General features: G+C 41.4%; 1 protein-coding gene across 3 annotated transcripts in view; it reads right to left on the bottom strand.

The window, feature by feature from the left end:
* LOC144508497 (tyrosine-protein phosphatase non-receptor type 1-like) overlaps positions 1-27007 on the bottom strand; it is a 105438-nt gene that overhangs the window by 18364 nt on the left and 60067 nt on the right. For all 3 annotated transcript variants that reach the window (XM_078236469.1, XM_078236468.1, XM_078236470.1), the window contains 3 exons: positions 14532-14622; positions 8229-8329; positions 4233-4331 (listed from right to left, as the gene is read on the bottom strand). In XM_078236469.1, coding sequence (XP_078092595.1) covers positions 4233-4331; positions 8229-8329; positions 14532-14622 — 291 coding nt within the window. The remainder of the gene's footprint in view (positions 1-4232; positions 4332-8228; positions 8330-14531; positions 14623-27007) is intronic.

Below are 27007 nucleotides of genomic sequence, written 5' to 3' on the forward strand. Positions count from 1 at the left end.
TCGGCAAGAATAGCAGATGACTAACTGTACTGGATAACTAAAAGTAACAGAAAATGAGGGGAAAATCCCGTTGAAACTCAAGTAGAAAAGACATTGGGCCCTGATGGCACACTTCCTAGACTGTCGAGAGAAAAATCGGAGGGGAAACAGAGACTCTGACCATAATCTTTCAAATATGTTGATTACAAAGTAACTTCACATGATTGAATGTTGCCAATACAGCACAACTATTCATGAACGGGAAAATAATACACCAGGTAGCTATAGGCAGGTCAGCCTAATATCAGTAATGAGTAAGCTTTAAGCTTCTACGGACCATAACATGGGATGAAAGTAATATTCAGTTTGGGAGAAATAATTTAATTAAAGACAGCAAACACTGACATGCAAATAACTTCAGCATTTATAAATCTGGCCAGATGTGTTACCACAACAAGTGATTTTATTATGAGTACTGAAATTTTTTTTTAAAAAAGGAAGGAGGCAGAAAGTAGGAAACCATAGACCAGTTAGTTTAACACCTGTTGGGAAATTGTTAAACTCTATTAATAGAGAAGTAATAGCAGGAATTTGGAAAGTCAAAACGCAATCCAGAGTCAGCATGGTTTTATGAAGGATAAATCATGTTTGAGTAATTTGCTCCAATATTCCAAGTGGATAATGGAGATCCTGCAGATGTAGTATACCTAGACTTCAGGAACGGATTTGATAAGGTGCCGTACAGAAGGTTACTCCACAAGGTTAAGATTACATGGGGTTAGGGGTAATTGATTAGCTTGGATAGAAGACTGGCTAACTGACAAAAGGCAGAGTCTGGATAAATGGGACTTTTTCTGGTTAGCAAGATGCAACTTTTGGGGTGCCACAGGGCCTTATTTTATCATTTTGATTTTAAGTGCTGGGCGGACTTGAAACTGGGAGTGTTTCGGGTCTGACTTTTAGACCCGTTCTCAGGTCCCCATCCATACTGCCTGCAAAAATGTCAATGATTTTGAATTGCGCTGTACGTGGGGCTTAATGCGTCCGAAATCCTGCAGCTCCAATTGGCACCTCCAACTACGCATGCGCAGAAAAAAGTTAGAATGCTGCTCCCTTGCCACATCCTCCTGGGCCGAATAGTGCCTCCCCCTGGTCTCCACAGACATTTTTCCACCCCCAGAACATTACTGACTCCCTTATCTCCCAAATCCCCAGATCGCAGGTCCTTCCGCCCCCCCACTGATCTCAGGCAGAGTGATTCCTCCCCCCCCCCTCCCACACTAATCACAGAGAGTAGCAGCGGACCCTCCTCCCCCACTGATCTTGAGCAGAGAGCCGTTGGATGCTAGGCACCTACCTCCTCACTAACTGGAGTGCCCGAATCTGACTTTTATGGAGCATGTCTGTTTTGCGCCGATTCTGGCTGGGCGAACGCATTGGTAAAGGGAGAAGTGCTAATAAAGTTGGGCATGCAGACCAATCAATTTGAATGTATGCAAATACATTTAAATGGCCGTCGCGCCCGTTTCGGGCACAGTCCCGAACGCGGCCATTTTCGGGCCTTCATAAAGTAGGAACTGGCAGAGGTGGGTGCGGATCATGCTACTTGCCTCACGCCCAACTTTACCCAGTTTTTGCACCCGAAAATGGGCACAACGCGATGGCAAAATTGGGCCCACAGGGTTCGGTCCTCGGGTCCCAACTATTTATATTAATGACTTGGGGACAGGGACAGAAAGTACTATAGCCAATTTTGCAAATTACACTAAAATCGGTGGAATAGCACGTTGTGAGCAAATCAGAAATTTACAAATGGATATTGATAGGTTAGGTAAGTGGACCAAAATGGGGCAGATGGAGTTTAATGTGAATGAGTGCGAGGTCACCCATTTTGGTTGGAAAAAGGAAAGTCTAAATGGAGAGAGACTTCATGGTGCTCCAATGCAGAGAGATCTGGGAGATTTTGTGAATTAGTTATAGAAAACTGGTATGCTGGTAATAAGGAAAGCAAATGGAATTTTAGTTATAGCTAAAGGAAGAGAGTATAAAAGTAAAGAAATGTTGCTGCAACAAACAAGGCATTGGCTAGATTACAACTGGAGTACTGTGTACAGTTTTGGTCCCCTTTTCGGAGGAAGGATGTAGTGGCATTAGAGGCCGTCCAGAGGTGGTTCACTAATTGATTCTAAAGATGAGGGATTTGTCTTATGAAGAGACATTGAGGAGTGTAGACCTTTACGCTCCAAAGTTTAGAAGAATGAGAAGAGATCTAATTGAGGCACAAAGATGCTAAGGGTACTGGCAAAGTAGATGTAGAGCGGATGTTCCCTCTTGTGGGACAATGTAGATCAAGAGATCATAGATTTAGGATAAAGAGTAGCAGATTTAAAACAGATGAGGAGAAACTACTTGTCTCAAAAGGGTCATGAATCTGTGGAATTCACTATCCCAGTGTGTGCTGAATGCTGGGACACAAGATAAACAGATTTTTAATTAGCAATGGGTTAAAGGCTATGGAGAACGGGCAAGAAAGGAATCTGAGGCCGAGATGAGATCGGCCATGATCGTATTGAATAGTGGAGCAGGCTTGAGGGGCTGAATTGTCTACTTCTGCCCTGAGTCCAAAATGAATCTTAGCAACTCAAGGAAGGAAAAACATATTTCTTACTGCTTGGGCTGCTGGCAACCAAAGGCTGTCAGTTCTGTAAGTACAGAAGGTGAACAAGTGGTTAAGGGGAGACCTGATAGCGAGGCAGAGGAATATGACAGATTTGGTTAAAGCAAGCTGTTGTAAAGCTGGTGTTAAAATATTAGGGGACACAGATTCTGGACCCCATAAAGTCTCGTGCCATCAAGTCAAACATGGGCAAAGAAACCTAGGCTCCCCCTCAGCTATGAATTAGTACTCCATGCTGAAAACCATGGAGGAAGAACTGAGGGTGGCAAGGGCATAGAATGTACTCTGGGTGGGGGTCTTTACTGTCCATCACCAAGTGATTATACCACTACTGACCGAGGTGGAAGCCCTAAAGGACATAGTAGTCTGCGGTAGATGGTGAGGGAACTGATAAGAGGGGACAACCTATTTTATCTTGCTCGCCAATCTACCAGTTGTAGATTTATCCGAATGACAGCATTGGTAGGTGTGACCACCACAGTCTTGTGGAGACAGCCTCACCTTCACATTAAAGGTACCTTTCATTGTGTTGTGTGGCACAACCACCATGCTAATTGGGAGATCTCTAGCAACTTAGGATTGGGCAACCATGAGGCATGGTGGGCCGTTGGAAGCAGTAGAATTGTATAAAACCACATTCGGTAATCTCATGCACCAGCATATCACCCCCCTTCACTTCTCCAGTTTCTTCCTACCTCTATCAATGCAGACACTGGGAGAACGTGCAAACTCCAGAGTCACCCCAAGGCTGGAATTGAACCTGGGACCATGGCACTGTGAGGCAGCAGTCCTAACCACTGCCCCCCCGTTCTGTCTGGCTGCACACCTTCATACATTGAAGAATGTTTTACTCCATTCATTTCATCCTAAGAAAAAGTATTGCTATGAACTAATATGGGTTCCAGGTACACCTGTCTTTTTGTGGGAGAGGTGGAATATTCTGTCCGATTCCTATTTGGGTCTACTGCCTCTTTAAATGCAAGGATGATTTGCCATTTCCCACTCTTACCCCAAATTGCAAAATTTCATCAACTCACTTGACCTCATCCTTACCAAGCTAACTGTTGCAGATACACCTACGACAAGTGGTTAGAGTGATTTTAACCTCTGGCAATCAGACATTATGAGTGGCATTGGTTTAAAAACACTGTTTAAAAACATAAGAGGGCTTGCTTTTAAATGATGTGCTGAGACTATTCATAAGGAGGAGGAGAGGAGGCGGAAGCAGAAGAGAAATAAACTATATAGCTTTAATTTAAAAATGCACTTCCTGAAGCAACATTGCTGTACCCAAGGTCATCTTGTGTTGAGAGAGAGCCAAGATAGAATTACGCAACTACATTCTATTATCATGGCCCATTAAATCTACCTTATGCTCGAGTAAAATAGTCCATTTCTTTACGCACAATGTAATTCTAAGCTCAAACATGCTGGAGTCAGTAACTCTTACTGATTGATAAGTAATTGGGATTGTGAATTAATTTTCAATTAAGAAAATTATTGGTTCCATATGATTCTTGACAACTTCTCTGTGCATAGGCTTACTCAATGAACAGCATTAAACTCAACTACTTACTGATCCCTTTTCAATTACTCTGTTGAGCATGACAACGCCCCTAGACTTCTGCTCCCAAACCATTTCCCAGAAATGACCGCAAGTATTTGGAAGAGGACCCTGTAAAAGCAATACAAAAATTAATTGATACATGCTGCCATTCTGTGTGATTAAGAACAGTAGAACAATTTTGTTACCAAAATCAGTTACCAACTCCTTTTGGAACTTAGTCAATAGGATCGGAGATTTGAAAGCTTCAACTCAAAGAAAATTAAATAGGAAATGTATTCAATTAAGCAATGAAGATATAAAAAAATCTACAGACAACCCCCATTAAAATGGCAGACATTCTGCAGCAAATCACTAAAACTTAGGCAAAGGAGTTCCGTAGCTTAAATTCCTAGTTATTTTCATTTGTACAATGTTTCCATAGAGTCTCATAAAATTTCCATTACAGGCAGTTTGAAGGATGAGGAAGGGCTTAATTGATATCAACAGGCGAATCCCTTTAGTGATTCTTTCCACATCTCTAATTGGTAACAAACATTTTTAAAACAAGATTCCATTGAGGATCAATAAATTATAGTTGTCAATCTTGGGTCAGTGTTAGCCCTGTCACCTGTCAGAAAGTTTGTGGGTCGAAGCCCCAGTCCAGCACTCAAGAGTGATCTACTGCTGGAGATGTCATTATTCAGATAAGCCATTTAACTAAGATTTTGCCTTCTTTAAAGTGACGCAAAAGATCTCCTGGTACTATGAATACGAGTGGGGGAACTCTTCCAGTGTCCTGACCAATATTTATCCTCGAGTTAATATCATTAACAATTTACGTGTGCGCAACTGACTTGTGTTACCCCACATTCCAGTGGCTACTCTTAAAGTAGTACTTAATTAGCTGCAAATTGCTTCAGGATGTTGAGGTTGCAAAAGGCACCACATAAATTCAAGTCCTTTCTTTTAAAAGATGCTTAGAATGTCAGATCATTCTGAAATACTGTGATTAATCATGCAGTGAAGTACATCTGTAAATGTAGTTCTTTTCCTAGTGGGAAGCTATAGAATATCATTGACCACATCCTTAATTTGAAATTAAATGCACTTTCCTACTTTGGTGACTACACTTCAGAAGTATTCACTTGGCTGTAAAGAGCTGTGAAAGGTGCTATATAAAGAAGTATTTTTAAAACTATAAAATGTAATCAAATGTCACAGACCCACTGACGGGTTTTGCTAGTTAAGTTATAGATTGAATAAACTCAACAGCTTCAGAATATCCAATGTAATAGATATACATTAATCCAGGCTGACCAGCAGATGTACAAGCACTTTTTTTTAATGGTTGGGTTCTGGGACAGTGGAGAGGATTATTGCTTGGAACTGAACTTGAGGCTCAACAATATCAGTAAGTAACCTAATGGAATGCTGGCCTTTATATCTAGAGAACTGGAGTACAAAGATGCAGAAGTTATGCTGCAGCTATCCAAAACCCTGGTTAGACCCCATCGAGTTCTGTGAGCACCACGTCTTAGAAAGGATATTCTGATCTTGGAGGGAGTGCAGCATAGGTTTACAAGAATGATATCTGGACTTTAGGGGTTGAACTACGAGGAGGAGATTCATAGAATCATAGAAACCCTACAGTGTAGAAAGAGGCCATTCGGCCCATCGAGTCTACACCGACCACAATCCCACCCAGGCCCTACCCCCATATCCACCCGCTAATCCCTCTAACCTACGCATCTCAAGACACTAAGGGGCAATTTTAGCACAGCCAATCAACCTAACCCGCACATCTTTGGACTGTGGGAGGAAACCGGAGCACCCGGAGGAAACCCACGCAGACACGAGGAGAATGTGCAAACTCCACACAGACAGTGACCCAAGCCGGGAATCGAACCCAGGTCCCTGGAGCTGTGAAGCAGCAGTGCTAACCACTGTGCTACCGTGCCGCCCTTACACAAATTAGTTTTGTTTTCTTGAGAATTGAGAAGATTATGGAATGATTGGGTCGAAGTTTAAGGTACCAGGAAAATACAGGGCAGATAAAATGTAAGCTATTTCCACTGGTTGCACATTCTAGAACCTGGGTGCATTGTCTAAAAAAAATAGGGCCAGATGTTCAGGAGAGATGTTAGGAAGCACTTCAACACACAAAAGGTGGAACTCTTCCACGAATGGCAGTCATAGAAACCCTACAGTGCAGAAGGAGGCCATTCGGCCCATCGAGTCTGCAACGACCACAATCCCACCCAGGCCCTACCTCCACATATTTTACCCACTAATACCTCTAACCTACGCATCCCAGGACTCTAAGGAGCAATTTTTTTAACCTGGCCAATTAACCTAACCCGCACATCTTTGGACTGTGGGAGGAAACCGGAGCTCCCGGAGGAAACCCACGCAGACACGAGGAGAATGTGCAAACTCCACACAGACAGTGACCCGAGCCGGGAATCGAACCCGGGACCCTGGAGCTGTGAAGCACCAGTGCTAACCACTGTGCTACCGTGCCGCCGTCGATGCTAGATCTATGCTAATTCTAAATCCAAGATAGATACATTAAGGGATTTGGGCCAAAGGCAGATATATGGAGTTAGGCCATAGATCAGCCATGACCTCATTGACTGGCAAAACACGCTCGATGGGCTGAATGGCCTACTCCTGTTCCTATGCTCCTGAGTGTTGATGGCCAACACTAGATCTCTTGTTAATTTGGCAATGGATGCACAACATGTAAATCAAGATAAAGTCTGTATTTATTGGCAGCTGCTTTCCTTCCAAACAAACAGATTACATGGAAATTTTGTAGTGTAGCCGAGGAGTTTTGAAACAAAGTTGAAGCATTTTTAAAAAATTTTCAATTTGTGCCTGCAAGAGTTAATTGCCTAGGTCACAATGCAAAAATCAATGCAGTTTAATGCAATGTGAATTTCAAATTTGAATATACATACTTTAATGCAAGGCATGTTAGAATTTTAGATTTGACAGTAGGAAATACAGAAAACAGTTCCCCGTGCATAATGTCATGTCTACTAAAAATACACCATCGGCAGAATACAACAGTTGCCCGCTGGGCAGGATTGTAGCCAGAAGGGGGGGGGGGGGGGTCAAAATTCCAGATGGCTTTTCCACCTACCCCAAACTGTTCATAATTTTACGTGGATGGGCAAGGCCTATGCCAGCCTGCTGTCTCTGCTCCAATCAAGGGCCTTAAGAGGGAAATTAATGGCAGTTAAGGCATTGATTCCTGATGAGAAGTCCAACAAATGATCCATTTCAAGCCTTGGTTAGAATGGGGTCGGTGCCTGCCTCCCTTCCACATTGAGAATCTCTCTCCCACAAGGTCTACCAACCATTCCCCCATTGCATGCTCCCTCACCCAGCTAGCTTCTCCATCCAGACCCTAACCTCATCACAGGATTACCTGCACTTATCTGATCCTGGACTCTGGGACACTAAAGCTCGGGGCTGCTTGTAATCCAAAATCCTGGTCATGCTGCTACTGGTGTTGCTGTGACTACAGAGCTACAATCAGATTAGCCAGCATCTCTCCAAGGCAGAACTTCCTCCCGAATAAGAGACGTTAAATAGCTGTGGGACAGCCAGAGTCAGCTGGAATGCATTATCCTCTGACTCTTTGGGTGGCCGGGTGGGAAATCCTGTTCCATAAGTTTAGCTACCACGAAAGTCCAACAACTGAATTTGCATACTTTGCCAGATTTAGATGTATTCTGAAAAGGAAACAATTCTAATTACACGGAGGCAAAGACCAGAACATCTTTCTTCTAAATCCTACCTGCTGGAGAAAGGTGTCAAATTAAATGAATTTGGATAATGTTGGAGCTGAAGTCGTCATATTGGGTATAAAAAGATAGTATTTGAAGTTTTCATTTATGCCAAATGCTCAAAATGATACTTCAGAAATTAATTGATGTCTTAATGCCAATAATACATTAGGATAAAGCAAGTGATTTGTCAAGGTATTTTGCTCTATATGCAACTTTTAAAATTGCTCACCTGAGTCAGAATGTAGCTCCTTTGAGCCTCTTCCATCTTAATCAAGCTTGCATTGACATAGTCGTTATCACCTTGCTGCAACTTAATTCGACTGTGGTCAACTTTATATTTAAGAAGAAAAGTAAGTAGTGAGCATTATATTTCAGCTATATTTTTAATAATGCACTTAAGCACCTAGGAGGTGCCAATCAAGCTACTAGTAACACACAGCAACATTAAACATTTGGATGATTTTAAAAACGTATCTGTGGCAAGTGCAAGCTGCATTCTTCAGAGCCAAGCATTTTGCCCAGAAAAAACAAAAAATACTTTTAAGACTGCAGCAGTCAAGCTTAAAAATTGTCTGAATATGAAATTGGCTTGATCCAATGTCATAAAATGAAACTAAGAACAGCTTTAACCAAATGAACAGAGAAAGCCAAATCCTTCTGACATTTCTAAATCTTGGGTGTTTCATTATGTTTTCAAGTAGCAAAAGGAGGGAGTTCAAGAAACACGCCTGTTTGGGTCACTGCATTAAAAATTAATTCTGCATAAAATAATGAAACATGTACACTTTTCTTTTAAAGCCTGTGGGAATGGGTTTTCTGGAAATTGAAGTTCAATAAATGATGAATAAAGATAAATAAGGGGAGGGATATTCAGTGCCAGATTAGAGCTTTCTTTACGAAGTATAACCCAAGTTTTGAAATTTGGTCTGTTACAATTGAGGGGTTCTCACCTCCATCTCAAAACTTCAAACTACTCTAATCAAAAGAGGTGAAAATCTGGATCTTGTCAATTGTCACTACCATTGAGAGAGAAAAAAAATCCATGCGGTTTAAATTTCTCTAGGAGGTGAAATTTTATTTTAAGTGGACCTCTGTGTTTCATCATCTAAGGTCTTTTGTTATAAAGAAATTCAAAACACTAAAGGTTCAATTAAGGATAAAATCGGGGGGGGGGGGGGGGGGGGAATCATGTGACCTGTTCTGAAGTCTGCTTTAAAGCAAGCCTGGTGGTGAAGGAGGCCCAGATTATTTTACTGGGAGGAATGTGTTTACACTTAGGGAAAAAGGCAGCAAATTCCCAGAAAATGTTGAGTTGTAAACAGTTGTGCTTTAAACTGTCCATTTACTTCCAAGATTTAGTTGGGGTTTCAAGGTTTCGCTGGCTAGCATTTCAATCTGGATACAAAGTCCATGTGATTCATGCTGCCATGGAGATGGAAATGGCTTAAGATATCCCTGAGACACTCAGACAAGGCCAGTTCAGGATCCAGTGAGGGAGAGCGGCTAAAGGTAGCAAGAAGCAAGAATTTGGGTGGGAAGCTTGGACACAGATTGATAAGACCAAATTGAGTTAAAATGAGGCTGGAAGATTCATGTAGCTTGCAGTAGAGGAAGAATTTCTGGGGAAATAAAATCTCACTGTGAAAGACAGTTTGGAAATTAAACATGTCCACGCTGAAAAAGGAAAAGAACAGATGTAAACCCTTAGGAACCAAGAATCACCTTGGACTGATTGCAGGAATATTAAATAGTTACTTAAGGATAGTGTAAAGCAGCTTGTCCAAAGTGAGGCCCACGGACAGGATGTGATCCACAAGGCATTTTTTAGTGGCCCGCTAAGTCGTCTGAGTGTAGGTTTGGTTCAACTTCAAAATTTCTTGGAAAGAATTTCAAGAAATGCTCAGTGCCGGCTCAGTTAATCACAGGTTGGTTTCTCCATGCAGTGCGTCCATCAGCAGCCATTATAGAGTGAAGCCAGCCTGTGGTTGGATGAGCCAGTCATCAGTTGCTGGGTATGTTTTGAATATCTTTGATTCTGGCTGGGACCATGTGGAAAGATGGACATACAGTTGGGGGCAGGACGGGGGAACAGATGGTGTTTTTTGTGTTCAGAGCTGAGGGACGCTCAGATCTCTCATGATCTCAATTTTTTTCAAGAAGAAAGGTGAGAGTGAGATCACCGCTGGATCAAGGTGGTGTGGGGGAGTGGAAGTGTGTGTGGAGGGCAGTGAGAGACAGTGAGTATGTGGCAATGAATGTGTGCCTGATGCCAGTCTCATGTTTTCTCACACTCGCCACCACACACCAGCATATAAACACATTCACGCACCCATATACACTGACTGTCTCAGTGGATTTTTATTGCATTAAAAACTTCACCTATTGCTATGCTCTTGCTGAGCAATTGTTTATTTTCTTAACCCTTCAGCTTTTTAAATTTTGAAATTCCATTCATTGTACCAAACAATATCATTCTGAAATTTGTTCATCAGCTCTTGAGAATTAGAATTTAAAATTAATTGTACAGATTGTAACACTAAAATTATATTCCATTTGACCCTGCACTTTATGTACCATCTTCTTCTGTGACCTGGACTTAAAACTAGAATGCAGTCAATTAGGTCCGTGGGCTGCCTGAAAAGATAAGCATGTCTAACTAAACTTGAGAAAATGGTTGAATTGCCTTAGATTTTTCTTATATAAATTACATTACTTTCCTACTATTCTTTACATCACCCCAGTGAATCTTACCAGGACTTGCAGAAGCTCTTAAAAACTGTTTAATTTTCACTGAGTACCACAAGTAAACATGAAATATTAGATAATGTTCATGACACAGGCCCTCAAACATTCTGAACGCGGTCAGACAGGTTGGTTTCTAATTATATAGTTTTTAATGACTACTTCCTCTTCTAATCAGACCATCTATCCAACTGGCATTCCTTCCTCAATCTCTCATTTATATATTAGTCTTAATGCAATGAATTTAGGTCCATCATTTAAATTAGAGATTTATATTACAGTACTGTTTCAACATATGTTTCTAAGACTTGATTGCACATTTGCCCTCCAGTCTAGTCTAGAACCCATAAACTATCAGGAGATATTTTAAAACTTCCCAGGCACTAATGTATATGGAACTGTGCTATTTTTTGTATTAATTGGAGTTTACTTTCCTCCCTAATTTTATATTTCCATGATGGAAAATGAATTAGCTATAATGCAGATTATTCTTTGTTATATATTCTACTAGAGTATCTTAATTTTTAATGTTTCTGATATTTAACTCTTAGCATTTAAATTGAAAAGAAATGGATCTACATGCATTACTTCATTAACTGAAATTAGAAAAACTTAAAACTTCGGAACTATGTCTGACTCATCCTATTGTCTTTTGCACATTGGTACAACCATTTTTAATCTCCCATATAATGTGCAATATTTCTGTTAAGAGGCTTTTAAACACCTATTAACTGCCTCTAGGAAAGTAGTTTTTAAACTTCTCGCTTATTATCCTCAGGTGTATTGCAATCTGTCCAATAAATGGGTTCCTGCTCACTCAATTCCCTCCCCAATCAAATTTTTCTCTGCCTCCATGATAGCTGACATCAATGGTTCCCAACACTCCAATTGACTATTTCAAAACGATTATCCTCAAAAAAATTCAAGCTTTCCAACACTGCCCGCAACTGTCACATCTCCACCTTTCTTGCTCAAATGTCCTTAAACATATTGTTGCCAGTGGTCATTCCAATCTCTCCTAATATTCCATCAATTCTCTCCAGTCTGGCTCCTGTATGTTTAAATGGTTTAACCAAAGTCACAAAAATCATCCCCTTTGTTGCCGTGACTTTGATGCATTGTCCTTTTGTGTTCTTAACCATTTATATTGAGCAGCTCACTACATCAATCTTCCCCACCTCTCTCCTATTATAGAGCATAGTTCCCACATTCACCCCATTACTCCTGCAGTCTTCGAAGGATCTATTCCAAACCCAAAGTTCTACCCCTCTGTGGTATAATTGAGCTTCCATATCTGCTCTAATGGTTCTCTTGGCCCATCACCACCATCTCCACTGATGACAGAAATTACAACATAGAAATAAATCATTTGATCTAATCAGTGTGTAGGTGCTTAGCCTCCAAATGAGTAGTATTCCCAATCACAGGTGCGTCCTCGTCCCATATTTCTTTAGTCACCTTTCCTTCTATCTACACTATTTTTAAATTACATAAGCCCTGTGTTATGTTCCAGAGATTAAGAGAAAGAATAGGCCATTCAGTCCATTAGGCAAAAATCTAACTCAGCCTTAAATAAATTCAATTGCCCAGTCTCCACTGCTTTCTGGGAAAAAGAGAAATCCAGGAAAGAAATCCACATATCAATGACCCTCAGAAAAGGTTTCTCCTCTTATTCTTAAATTGTGTACCCTAGTTCTAGTCCATCCCACAAGGGGAAACATCCTCCCGGTATCCAGCCTATCAAGTCTCCTCAATATCTTATGTTTTGAAAAGATTATTTCTTATTCTTCTAAACTATTGGGTATAGGCCCAACTTTTCTTCATAAGAGCCTCATCTCAGGAATGAGTGGAGTGAACCTTCTCTGAACTGCTACCAGCTATTAATATGACTTGGGTAATACCTGTGCAAAGAGTCTTTGCCCTAAATCTCAACTGTTACAGCTGTCTCCTCCAGGTATGGCAGTCTGTTTCTACCTACTATTCTATATATTTTTAAAATTTCTATCAAATTAATTTTGCCTGTTCTAACAAAATTAGCCAACATTCTCCAAGTCTTTTTTTGTATTTTATTTTCCCACACTAGGAGATCCTAGAGAATCTGTGTCTTACCATCTCTACATTAACATCCATCCCATGGCTTTAGCACCCACAACTGCATAGTCTACTTTGTTATAATTACCCAGATGTGTCTTAACAAGTAGATTACTGCTTGCCACATAATAGGGCTTTGGTGTCAGCCCTGTTTGTCTATGCATGTGAAAGTTGGTGTGTATTTTATTATTTTACCCAAATTGGTTCAAGTGCAATGAAATAGCTCCTTCCTTTGTCAAGAAAAACTTATCTGTTTGGCCCTTTTATGATCAGTGTGTAAACAGTTAAGCACTTAGAGAATTGGCAAGCACATCCTTTCAAATTAAATACCCTATGATCAAACAGAGTGGAAAGGGAATCAACTCATCCCTCGTCAGCTGGTTGTAACATGTAAACTCATTTGTTGCTGCAATATTTGATGAGATTTTCTTCTATTTGCTTTCCTTAGTTTGTTCTCATTTTTAAAAACCATAGCAATGGCTGCCTGACAACCAGCATCAGATCAAAGTCACCATTATGAACCACATTACCACACACCTATCTTGAGCAGCCAGACCAACTCCATTGAGCTTTAAATCCCATACCTAAAATTCCTTCCAAAAGCCACTTTCCTTCACTGCTGTAACACTGCCTGCTTCCACCACAGCTCAATCCATCCCTGAAGAGTACATATAGCTTTTTTACCTCTTCAGCTTAATTACATCAATGCTTTCTCTACAGACATCCGATTTTCTACCCTCCCAAAATTTACAACTTGTCCAAAACTTGACTGCATCCCTCTGGTTTTGTTAGCTCATCACTTCATCCTGGATTGGCTCCCATTTGCCAATTTCCTAAACTGAATGTCATCCTAAATCTCTCTACCTCTTTTTAAAAACTTTCTCCAAACCCATCTTTTTGGTCAAACTTTTGTTCATTCCTCCAAATCTATCCCTGTTTATGCATCTGTTCACCATATGCCCATTTACAAGTGGCTTGGGACATTTCCGGTTATAAAGATTTAGAACAATGTAACATGGGTGCAAGCAATTTGTGCCAAAGGGATTAGAGTCTGAGCCCTCTGATTTGAAGAAGCAAAGCTGGTGACTGTCTTCACTTTCACATGAGGGTAGTACAGAAGTCAAAATTATGGACATAACTTCAAGCAAGTAACTTTTCACAAAATCATGGACTACATTCAAAATACTGACATCACAACATTTGTAAAAAGATTTTGAACAAATTAACTAACTGTAAACTAATGGCCCTGATTATGACTTGGGTGCTGGGTATTAAGACTGTTTTAACAGTTGCAGTATATTTAGCGATTCAGTGCAGACTATTTTTCTCCCAAAATATATACTGGTTAAAAATTGAAGTTCAAAGAAGGCCCGCTTACTTCACATCCACCAGTTACAGGGCAACTGGCAGTTTGGAGAAAGGAAGTGCAACGGATAAAATAATTTTCTCAACATACTTTTGAATAGTAACAAGTGTCAACCATCTAGCCTAGAGCAGAAATGCAGTCAATAAATGCACAGCTTTAAGTGTCGCACTTGCTGGTATTTATTAGTATGCAACACAGTTCTGGCGTTACTTTTCAATTAAAATTAAAATTGTTGGAATGCTTCACATTGAGCAAATTCCAAGCCAGCAGGAAATCAGAATATAATACATGTACACCTTTTGCAGCAATTGAGAGCTTTTCCCTTGTACTTACATGGGCTGACATCTCTATATCTGTTCCGATTTCTGTTTTCTGGAAGCTTGGCTACTTTACAAGGGAAGTCACTGGCTTGATGTCGGATATCCTGGAATTGCAAAATGGGAATTATTGTAAAAGAGGCATGAACATTCCAAGGCAACTACATTCTAACAGTATAACCAGATTGCACAATTATATTAAGGAAACAGAAGAAAACTGAAAAACCACTCACTGTCCAAGGCAATGACTTAATTAAAACAGTAATGTAAACAGCTCAAATCATTCCTGGAACAACAGTCAACAACTTTCCTTCAAAAATCTAAATTCTTTCATCACAATGGGTAGTGGCACTTCAAATAAATTGCAGCAGACAAAGATACTCTCCCTTTAATTTGAAGTACTTTGGCCAAAGCTGATAGCGACTTTGGGACCTAGGACTTTCAAATATAAAAGTGAAATGAAACCGCACTGGAGTATCAACAACAATGCACTTCAAATATTCGGCAAAGATAAGCAATATTGCTGCTATAAGAGCAAGTAGTTTTCTTTAATTGCTAGTTAATTCAGAACTAATGGAAAATAACTTGTATGGCACGAATGCCCTTCCCCTGCAGTTCTTTTTAACTCCTGCGCCTAGAGGTATTTATCTTCCATTCTACTCACCCTGGTCAGAGGCACCCATCTTTTCTGCCACTTTCCTTGAAATCCAACTGCTCTTGTGTTTCGTGGAGACAAGTTCCTGATATTTCAAAACACTCCCTCAGGAGGAATTTTCATTCACAGTATGCAGCAGAGTTGGATTTCCAAGTAAAGGAGCAGCTGCATAAAACAGCAATTTTCCAGGGGGGAGGGGGGAATGACTGCAGGGAACTTGGAATTGTCTTATAAATATGAGTGTTTGTGCAGTATATAATGAATGATTTTATGTAAAATTACCAAGTTGACCTGCCCTGTTAATAAGTTAAGACTCTTATGGTGCTATTATTTCTAAAACTTGATTCCAGTTTGATAGTACCTTTCTCACCAAGTTATGTAGACATATTTACAAGAGAATCCCAAAATGATGAATAAAAAGGCAAACTCAAATTGTCCTTTCCAAGAAAGACCGTATATAGCCTTCTATGGAAATCAGACTTACCTTCAGCTACAAAGTCTCTGATTTGCAGCATGGTGAGAAACTTAAAGTAACAGATCCAAACAGGTCTAAAAATATGCGTGTACTAGCAGTCAGTGTTAAATTTCAATTTGCCTTTCTCCAGAATCAACTGCTGGAACAGACTCACCTTCACTTTTGCTTACAAATGTGTTCAGTTCATTGCAGGACTTTCAAAAGACTATTGGCTGCAATGTTCATTGAAGCAGCACACTATACTAGGGAAAGGAAGAAAAATGCCAGCACCCCAATCTTTCTCAAAGTTACTGGGTTTGACTGAAACTCTTCACTGTTGGTCACATGAATAGTAGTCAATGGAACAAATATGAAGCAACTTTAGGGGAAGTCAGACCTTTAAGTCATACACGATCCTTCAAAATCATTGATTCCACTGAAATTTTGATCCAGAGTATAAAGCATGAAACTAGTACCATTAAACATTATTTTTACATTACATAATTATTGTTGCACCCAGCAACTTGGAGTTACAGCACCCAATAGCTGAGTAAAGTCTCCTAACTCACCTAGTCCCAATGGGACGCATTGAAGGCTGCAGAGAGAAACAACGGTAGAAATTTCGGAAGTGCTGACCCCAATCAACCCCAGTCCAAAAATGTGCAGGTTAGGTGGATTGGCCATGGTAAATATGTAGGGTTAAAGTGTTAGAGTAGGGGAGGGGATCTGGATACGATACTCTGTCAGAGAGTTGGTGCAAATTCGATGGGCTGAACGGCCTCTTCTGTACTGCACGAAATCTATGATCTTCCAACCTTTTAGATACAGGGAGGGGGGGCCAAAAGACTGAAAAACACCAAATATTGCATCTTGTTCAAAAAAAAGTGCCAGAACATACTAGACAATTAAAAAGGGACTGGTCTAACATTTGTTAGGAAGTGTTCATTTTCCCCCCAAAAGTAGTCATTTTTACAAGCATTTAAAACGAAATCCAGTATGGATCTGATATAGATAAATCACACTCAACCATCTTGATTGAGTTTATTTGATGAGGCAGAGGAAGTAATGAAGTCACAGATTTCCAAAATGCGTTGATTAAGTACTACCTATTAGGTTTATAAGCAATGTTGAATCCCAGGAGATAAAACAGACTTCAACAGTGTCAATACAAATTGGTAAGAAGTTTAACAACACCAGGTTAAAGTCCAACAGGTTTATTTGGTAGCAAAAGCTTTTGTGTGGCTTTTGCTACCAAATAAACCTGTTGGACTTTAACCTGGTGTTGTTAACTTCTTACTGTGTTTACCCCAGTCCAACGGCAGCATCTCCACATCATGAATACAAATTGGTCACAGGACAGAAAATGGAGTTGTAGTAAATGGCTGATTTTATGGATTGAAGGCTTTTACACCATGGCGTTCGAACAAAATAATGAGAGAAACTTGTTCCCATGGCTTTTTCTAACAGACACAAATGAGGGCAAAAATTTTTATGCAATGAGTGTTTAAGTTGAAATGCACTCTGATGGGATGGTTGATGCAGGTTCAATATTAGCTCCTTCAATAAGTACTTCAGTTAGTTTCACTCTTCCCCTTAGCTTTGCCATATTTTCTGCTCCATATATTCCAATCCCCTTTTTGAGGGCTAATAGTGGGACATGAACAGTAAAGAACAAAATCCCAAAAAACAGTTCTCCACAATTACAATAATTTTGGTTTTAGAATTATATGGTTTTGTCTGTGCTGGAATGATTGCAAAAATAGTTTGTGATACATTTATAGTTTAATTGCAGAGGTTTAGTACTACTTGTTAAAACATTCCTGCCCAAAGCCATGGTGCTACTTTAATTAAAAATTTTGGCATCAGATTCCACTCTCAAAACCTGAGGGAATCATTTAACCTGACACTTCCGTACTGAGGGGGTTCTGCAATGCTAGATGTGCCAACTTTCCTAACAGAAGTGAATCTACCCCTTCAGGGGGCGTAAATAATTCCATCGAACTCCGAGCATAGGAGTTCCCCCAGTTTTGGCTAACATGTAGCCCTCGAACAACATTTTAAAAAAAACAAAATGTCTTTTTTGTGTGGTTGCTAATCAAAGAGGGTCTGGTGGACTAAAGTGCATTTGTTTCAATGCGAGAAGTGTAACAGGTGAAGGCAGCTTGGATTAGTACTTGACACTGTGATGTTGTTGCTATTACAGAGACTTGATTAAGGGAAGGACAGGATTGGCAGCTTAACGTCCCAGAATACAGATGTTTCAGGTGGGATAGAGGGGGTGTAAAAGGGGTGGGGGAGTTGCACTGGTTAAAGAGAATATCACAGCTGTACTGCGGGAGGACACCTCGGAGGGCTCATACAGTGAGGCAATTTGGGTAGAGCTCAGGAATAGGATGGGCGTAGTCACAATGTCGGGGGTCTACTGTAGGCCGCCCAACTGCCAGAAGATAGAGGAACAGATATGTAGACTGATTTTGGCAAGGTGTAAAAGTAACAGGGTTGCTGTGGTGGGAGATTTTAACTTCCCCTAATTGACTGGGACTCACTTAGTGCTAGGGGCGTGAATGGGGCAGTTTGTAAGGAGTATCCCAGGAGGGCTTCTTGAAACAGTACGTAGATAGTCCAACTATCCAACAATGGTCTGTTTGAGATTGTGCAGTTGTTTGAAGGCAAGAAGTGGAGAGGAAAAACCGCACCGACCTCCTCAGAAGACAAACACGGGACACGGTGGACAGAGTACCCTTCGTCGTCCAGTACTTCCCCGGAGCAGAGCAGCTACGACATCTTCTCCGAAGCCTTCAACATGTCATCGATGAAGACGAACATCTCGCCAAGGCCATCCCCATACCCCCACTTCGTGCCTTCAAACAACCGCACAACCTCAAAACAGACCACTGTCTGCAGCAAACTACCCAGCCTTCAGGAGAACAGTGACCACGACACCACACAGCAACCTCTGCAAGACGTGCCGGATCATCGACACGGATGCCATCATCTCACGTGAGAACACCATCCACCAGGTACAGAGTACATACTCTTGCGACTCGGCCAACGTTGTCTATCTGATACGCTGCAGGAAAGGATGTCCCAAGGCATGGTACATTGGGGAGACCATGCAGACACTACGACAATCACCAGGCAAGAGTGTTCCCTTCCAGTTGGGGAACACTTCAGCAGTCACGGGAGCCTCTGATCTTCGGATAAGCGTTCTCCAAGGCAGCCTTCATGACACACGACAACACAGAATCGCTGAGCAGAAACTGATAGCCAAGTTCCGCACACATGGGGACGGCCTCAACCGGGATCTTGGGTCCATGTCGCACTATCTGTAAGTCCCATGACGTGCCTGGGCTTGCAAAATCTCACTAACTGTCCTGGCTGGAGACAATACACATCTCTAACTTGTGCTTAGCCCTCTCTCTACACCTTTAAAGACTTGATTACCTGTAAAGACTCAAATTCTAACCATTATCTTGTAAATTGAGTTTGTGTCTGTATATGCCCTGTTTATGAACACAAGTCTTCACTTACCTGATGAAGGAGCAGCGCTCCGAAAGCCTGTGCTGCCAAATAAACCTGTTGATCTTTAACCTGACTTCTTACTGTGCTTACCTCAGTCCAAAGCCGGCATCTCCAAATTACAGGGGAGGTCCCAGAGGATTGGAGAATAGCCAATGCTGTTCCATTGTTTAAGGTAGCAAGAATAATCCAGATAATTACAGGGCGGTGAGCCTGACGTCAGGGGTAGGAAAATTATTGGAGAGGATTCTTCGAGACAGGATTTACTCCCACTTGCAAATAAGTGGACGTATTAGCGAGAGGCAACATGGTTTTGTGAAGGGGAGGTCGTGTCTCACTAACTTGATTGAGTTTTTCAAGGAAGTGACGAAGATGATTGATGAGGGTAGGGCAATGGATGTTGTCTACATGGACTACTGCAGTAAGGCCTTTGACAAGGTCCTTCATGGCAGACTGGTGCAGAAGGTGAAGTCGCGTGGGATCAGAGGTGGATACAGAACTGGCTCGGTCATAGAAGTGGAGATGCCGGCGTTGGACTGGGGTAAGCACAGTAAGAAGTCTCACAACACCAGGTTAAAGTCCAACAGGTTTATTTGGTAGCAAATACCATAAGCTTTCGGAGCAATGCTCCTTCGTCAGATGGAGTGGTCTCTGTTCTCAAACAGGGCACAGACACAGAAATCAAATTACAGAATACTGATTAGAATGCAAATCTCTACAGACAGCCAGGTCTTAAATGCACAGACAATGTGGGTGGAGGGAGCATTCAACACAGGTTAAAGAGATGTGTATTGTCTCCAGACAGTACAGCTTGTGAAATTGTGCAAGTCCAGGAGTCAAGCTGTGGGGGTTACTGATAATGTGACATAAATCCAACATCCCGGTTTAGACCGTCCTCATGTGTGCGGAACTTGGCTATCAGTTTCTGCTCAGTGACTCTGCGCTGTCGTGTGTCGTGAAGGCCGCCTTGGAGAACGCTTACCTGAAGATCCAAGGCTGAATGCCCGTGACTGCTGAAGTGCTCCCCCACAGGAAGAGAACAGTCTTGCCTGGTGATTGTCGAGCGGTGTTCATTCATCCGTTGTCGTAGCGTCTGCATGGTTTCCCCAATGTACCATGCCTCGGGACATCCTTTCTTGCAGCGTATCAGGTAGACAACGTTGGCCGAGTTGCAAGAGTAGGTACCATGTACCTACTCTTGCAACTCTTCAGGTAAGCGTTTTCCAAGGCGGCCTTCACGACACACGACAGCGCAGAGTCACTGAGCAGAAACTGATAGCCAAGTTCCGCACACATGAGGACGGTCTAAACCGGGATGTTGGATTTATGTCACATTATCAGTAACCCCCACAGCTTGACTCCTGGACTTGCACAATTTCACAAGCTGTACTGTCTGGAGACAATACACATCTCTTTAACCTGTGTTGAATGCTCCCTCCACCCACATTGTCTGTGCATTTAAGACCTGGCTGTCTGTAGAGATTTGCATTCTAATCAGTATTCTGTAATTTGATTTCTGTGTCTGTGCCCTGTTTGAGAACAGAGACCACTCCATCTGACGAAGGAGCATTGCTCCGAAAGCTTATGGTATTTGCTACCAAATAAACCTGTTGGACTTTAACCTGGTGTTGTGAGACTTCTTACTCGGTCATAGAAGACATAGGTGGCAGTGGAAGGGTGCGTTTCTGAATGGAGGGCTGTGACAAGTGGCTTCCTTAGGGATCAGTGCTGGGACCGTTGCTGTCTGATAGTTATGGGAAAACGTAACTGGTTTGATTAATAAGTTTGCAGATGACACAAAGATTGGTGGATTTGCGGATAGTGATGAGGACCATCAGGGGATATAGATCGGTTGGAGACTTGGACAGAGAGATGGCAGATGGAGTTTAATCCAGACAAATGTGAGGTAATACATTTTGGAAGATCTAATACAATAGGAAATATACAATAAATGGAAAAACCCTTAAGAGTATTGATAGGCAGAGGGATCTGGGTGTACAGGTACACAGGTCACTGAAAATGGCAACGCAGGTAGAGAAGGTAATTAAGAAGGCATACAGCATGCTTGCCTTCATCGGCCGGGTATTGAGTTTAAAAATTGGCAAGTCATGTTGCAGTTTTATAGAACCTTAGTTAGGCCACACTTGGAATATAGTGTTCAATTCTGGTCGCCACACTACCAGAATGGTGGAGGCTTTGGAGAGGGTACAGAAAAGATTTACCAGGATGTTGCCTGGTATGGAGGGCATTAGCTATGAGGAGAGTTTGGAGAAACTTGATTTGTTCTCACTGGAACGACAGAGGTTGAAGGGCGACCTGAAAGAAGTCTACAAGATTATGAGGGGCATGGACAGAGTGAATAGTCAGAAGCTTCTTCCCAGGGTGGAAGAGTCAATTACTAGGGGGCATAGGTTTAAGGTGCAAGGTTTAAAGAGATGTACGAGGCAAGTTTTTTTTTTAAAAAAACAGAGAATGGTGGGTGCCTGGAACTCGCTGCCGAGGGAGGTAGTGGAAGCAGATATGATAGTGATTTTTAAAAGGCGCCTTGACAAATACATGAATAGGATGGGAATAGAAGGATATGGTCCCCAGAAGGGTGGGGGGCTTTTGTTCAGCCGGGCAGTGTGGTCAGTGCAGGCTTGGAGGTCCAAAGGGCCTGTTCCTGTGCTGTAATTTTCTTTGTTCTTTATGGGGAGGCGATGGCCTAGTGGTATTATTGCTAGACTCTTAATCCAGGAACTTAGCTAATGTTCTGGGGATCCACATTCTGAAGTCATGAAAGATACTGTATAAATGCAGGAATGAGGTTCTGGAATAGACAGCCATTCAAAAATATGAAGGATTTGGTCAAGTAAATAGAGAAAAAATTGTTTCCAATAGGAGGAGGACAAAGATTCAGGATGAAATATAAAGAATTAAAAATCAAAGCATGTTTCTGACCTAGAGTTTGCTACCTGGAAGTATACTGGAAGCTGATTCAATGACATCCAAGAGATTTAGATAAACATTTGAAGCAGAAACATTTCCCTATAGGGAAAGAGGAGGAGAGTGGGACTAATTAGATATCAATTAAATGAAACACAGAGCGAGGCTTCATTCCACATTGAATGATAACGATACTCAAATACAGTTTTCCTGGCATATCAATAAGCAGCAGTACCATATTCTGAGAATATCTTACGAAAGAGTTTACTGAGCACTTGACTGGTAGAACAGAATTAGAGAGAATATGGGCCATAAAAAATGTATATAAAACTAGGTTTTCAACTCATTAGAGTTGTACAAAATAAATGAGATAAATCTGTGTATCAGCAGGATTAATAACCTGAGCAGCTGGTAGTGGCACTCCATTTTCCCTCGACAAATGCAGATTACTCATTGCATTTTTTAAACATTTTCTGCGTTTAACTTTGTGCTTGCATTTATTCATTCTGCTCACTTTGACAATCTAAAATTGCTGCTTTGGTTGAACACTGCCAAATTCACTACTGTACTTTTGGTCAAAGATACAAGATATTGTTTCCAAATCTACATAGTTGAGTTTTAAAACTCTTTGGTAACTGGGATTTAAACAGTTCATTTAATGCCCATTTAAAGAACCACTGCACTCAAAAGTCAATATTCTAAAGCTGGCTGAACCATGAATAAAACTGCCACAATGACTTTGCAATTCTGTTACTATAGTTCATAGTAATATTGAGATAATTTTTAGTTCTGGAAAGATGAAAGTTAACTGCAGAAAATGGGATGAATGCAACTAAAGCAGTTTGAAGACTACACAAAGCTGTAGCCATGTTGACTTAAATGGGTTAACAGCTAGAAAAGCAAGACCATAAAACAACAGGTGGACTTATTTAACCAGAGAATTGAAGACCAGGTTTCTACATTGCTCGCAAAGAAATGCAGCCCACAGTTGTTTTGGGAGTTATAGCTACAATTGATTTAAAGCAGTGATCCCTGGAAGGTTACACTGTAATAGAGATGATGGGGCTTAAGAAATTTCTAGGGTTTCAATTTATCTGTGTGTGTTTGCAGCAGAGGAAAAGGTGCTGCTGTTAACAGGCTGCAGGAAACAAAATGAATTGCTGTGTAGTTGGGGCTCAGAAGTCCCAAGACTTCTTTGACAGCTTTGTAACGTTAGAAGAATTCCTGGGGAGGCAGATGGTCACTGGCTCCATGTTGGAAAGGATTAGAGCCAGGAGATCTATTTGTAACTTGGAGAAATTGGAGCTTGGTGAACTCCAGGGAAGTGTTAGCGCAGTGAAACTAGCTGGCCATTGAAGAGCAGAAATTGGGCAAGTGGAGGCAGGAGTGCAGACACACAAATGTAGGGGAAGAGTGTTCTGGGAGAGGAGACTGAAATCCTGGAAGGTGTGCAGTCATTGAGGCAGTGCAGGTTGGAGTGGCTTGATCTTTGAAAGTGAAAGTTGGTCCCGAGCAAGATTCAATGACATTATTTGACTGCTTACTGACATCTGGGTGGGTTGCTGAGAAATCCACGGGACATGTCCTGGTCACATTTGCTATTATTGTACAGTAGCAAAAGTTTTGCTTGTTCATTAATATGCAACTCATTAATCCTGAATGCTAGAGTACAAGATAATGGTTTTTTTTTTGTCTGTTCAAAACCTGCAGAATCTTGTGGCTTCATTCTAAGAATCTTGAATTTCAATTTTTACATTATAAACTAAATGCTACTGGCCCCTAAATTATTGTATCAAACATTTGGGGGTCTGCTCCAGGATAACAACATTATATGCACGGTCATGATTCCTCAAAGCAAAGTTACAAAAATGGTGACATGGTCCTGCAACAGCTGGAATGAACACAATTCCTGCCAACTCCTTGCACACTACATCAGCTTACCAGTTGGCCTGTGTTGGAAAAGTCTAAGCAGAGGAAAGCACTCTTTCTGAAGGGAGTCAAAAATAAAATGGAGGAAAATCACCAAGTTATTTCCACAAATTCACTTGCAACAGTTTGAGCAGAACTGGCAAGAGACTTCTGCCCTCACATGAGATTATGCAAGATTTGGGAGACCCACAAGAGAAGGATGTTAATTGTAAAGCACTGCCTTTGTGACCTTTAGATGAGAAAATTATTTTTCAGGTCAAGAGAGAAGACTCTGCTTTACCCAAGTAGTTAACTTGGTAGCTGCAACAAGGAATTTAGTAATTCTTTGACTGTGCATGTAGCACTGATCAAGTTAGATACTCTGGGCTGAAAGTTGTGTTAAAGTCTTCAAGTTCACAATTAACCACCAGAACAAGAAAATACAAGTTCCAAGGCATTGCCGTGTCACATCCTGTAGATTGCTGCCAGGATAGCCTTTGTTTTAATCTCTCGTAGAATCCTTTCTGAGAAAACACATGACAGCTCCTGCCAGAAATGTGGTTAACAAGAGCTACCAAACATCACTGCTACAGTTAACAGATCAAGTTACAATTGCACAAAGCTGATAAAGTCCAAGACATCTTGCAGTATAAAAACATCAGAACCCCAATAGCTGATCTAGGGAACAGATGTTTGACTGCAGTCCTATGGGTATTCAGTTTCCTTATTTGCATTGTTTCATGCAAACCGTTTACTTCAAGTTTTAGTATCCTACACTGACAATGTATATATGCAAACTTTTAATACCACAAGGTATGTCAGCTTTTGCAAGATTTCAAAAAAGCTTTGAGGGCAATGGCAATTTGCAAATTTTGTACATCTTAGATTGAGAATATATGATCAAGTACAATTTTTGTTAAGAAGCATCAGTTCTCAAGTAGCTACATGCTTCTAGCACTAAAGTTTTCATCGTTCTGAGTGCAAGTGGCAGACAGCAAGATTTCTGCAATGCATCATATGCAATACATTTATTTGAAATGACTTTGATTTAACATCCTTAATCTTTTGGATTTGAATCATACTGACTCACTATTGTGCAGAACAAAATCAAATGTTCGCCCCCATCAAACGTTCCTATGAGAAGACATTATCTGCTGCAGAGTCCTTTTTTTACAAACCTACTCTGACCAAAAAGATACAAGTTTATAAAACTGAACACATTCCAGTGGATGGCACAGTGGTTAGCACTGCTGCCTCACAGCTCCAAGGACCTGGGTTCGATTCCTGGCTTGGGTCACTGTCTGCGTGGGAGTTTGTACATTCTCCCCGTGTCTGCTTGGGTTTCCTCTGGGTGCTCTGGTTTCCTCCCGCGGTCCAAGGATGTGCGCGTTAGGTTGATTGGCCATGCAAAATTGCCCCTTAGTGTCCTGGAATGTGTAGGTTAGAGGGATTAGTGGGGCAAATGTGTGGGGTTGTGGGAATAAGGCCTAGGTGGGATTGTTGTCGGTGCAGACTCGATGGGCCAAATGGCCTCCTTTTGCACTGTGGGGTTTCTATGATTCTATGCTATTCAAGTATAATTTTATAAATTTGGGACTATAAAGTATTAATTTGGAATTGATACTTGTTTGATAACATTAATTAAACCTAACTTTCAGTTTAGGAAGGTGCTGCAGAATGATCAATGGACCATGTCCATTTTCAAGGCATGACTTCCTTCCACTTCTCTCTTCCCCTCATCTCAACCACTCAAAAGTACACTTCTTCTGATGCAAAAATCTGATTTGGAGATCTCGAAAGGGCTAGAATACAAGAGCAGGGATGTACTTCTGAGGCTGTGTAAGCCTCTGGTCAGGCCCCATTTGGAGTATTGTGAGCAGTTTTGGGCCCCATATCTAAGGAAAGATGTGCCGGCCTTGGAAAGGGTCCAGCAGAGGTTCACAAGAATGAACCCTGGAATGAAAAGCTTGTCCTCTGAGGAACAGTTGAGGACTCTGGTCTGTACTCATCATAGAAATCATCATAGAAACCCTACAGTACAGAAAGAGGCCATTCGGCCCATCGAGTCTGCACCGACCACAATCCCACCCAGGCCCATATCCCTACATATTTCACTCACTAATCCGTCTAACCTACGCATCTCAGGACACTAAGGGGCAATTTTAGCATGGCCAATCAACCTAACCTGCACATCTTTGGACTGTGGGAGGAAACCGGAGCACCCGGAGGAAACCCACGCAGACGCGAGGAGAATGTGCAAACTCCACACAGACAGTGACCCAAGCCGGGAATTGAACCCAGGTCCCTGGAGCTGTGAAGCAGCAGTGCTAACCACTGTGCTACCGTGCCACCTTACTCGTTGGAGTTTAGAAGGAAGAGGGGGGAATCTTATTGAAACTTACAGGATACTCCGAGGCCTGGATAGAGTGGACATGGAGAGGATGTTTCCACTAGTCAGAAAAACTAGAAACAGAAGGCACAACCTCAGGCTGAAACGAGGATCCTTTAAAACAGAGATGAGGAGGAATTTCTTCAGCCAGAGTGTGGTAAATCTGTGGAACTCTTTGCTGCAGAAGGCTGTGGAGGCCAGGTCATTGAGTGTCTTTAAGACAGAGATAGATAGGTTCTTGATTAACAAGTGGATCAGGGGTTATGGGGAAAAAGCAGGAGAATGGGAATGAGAAAAATATCAGCCATGGTTGAATGGCAGAGCAGACTCGATGGGCCGAGTGGCCTAATTCTGCTCCTATGTCTTATGGCAGAGAATACAAAACCTGGTCAAAAAAGGAGCAGTGCTTTTGGAAATAAAGGATACCTACATAACTACAAGCTCTTTAAATCTACATTTATGCTTGCTGCATAAAACATCTGATCTATGACAGAGCACAAAGTTAGCAATGATGTTATGGATATCATTCAAACTGCAGGGGTTATGTTGCTGAGCATGAAGTTCAATGTTGCAAATACATCAGAACCCTCATTGATGTAAACCACAAGGCAGTAATTCAGTCATCTGGTATCTTAGGCTAAA

The sequence above is a fragment of the Mustelus asterias genome, chromosome 20, assembly GCF_964213995.1.
Source record: "Mustelus asterias chromosome 20, sMusAst1.hap1.1, whole genome shotgun sequence".
NCBI lineage: Eukaryota > Metazoa > Chordata > Chondrichthyes > Carcharhiniformes > Triakidae > Mustelus > Mustelus asterias.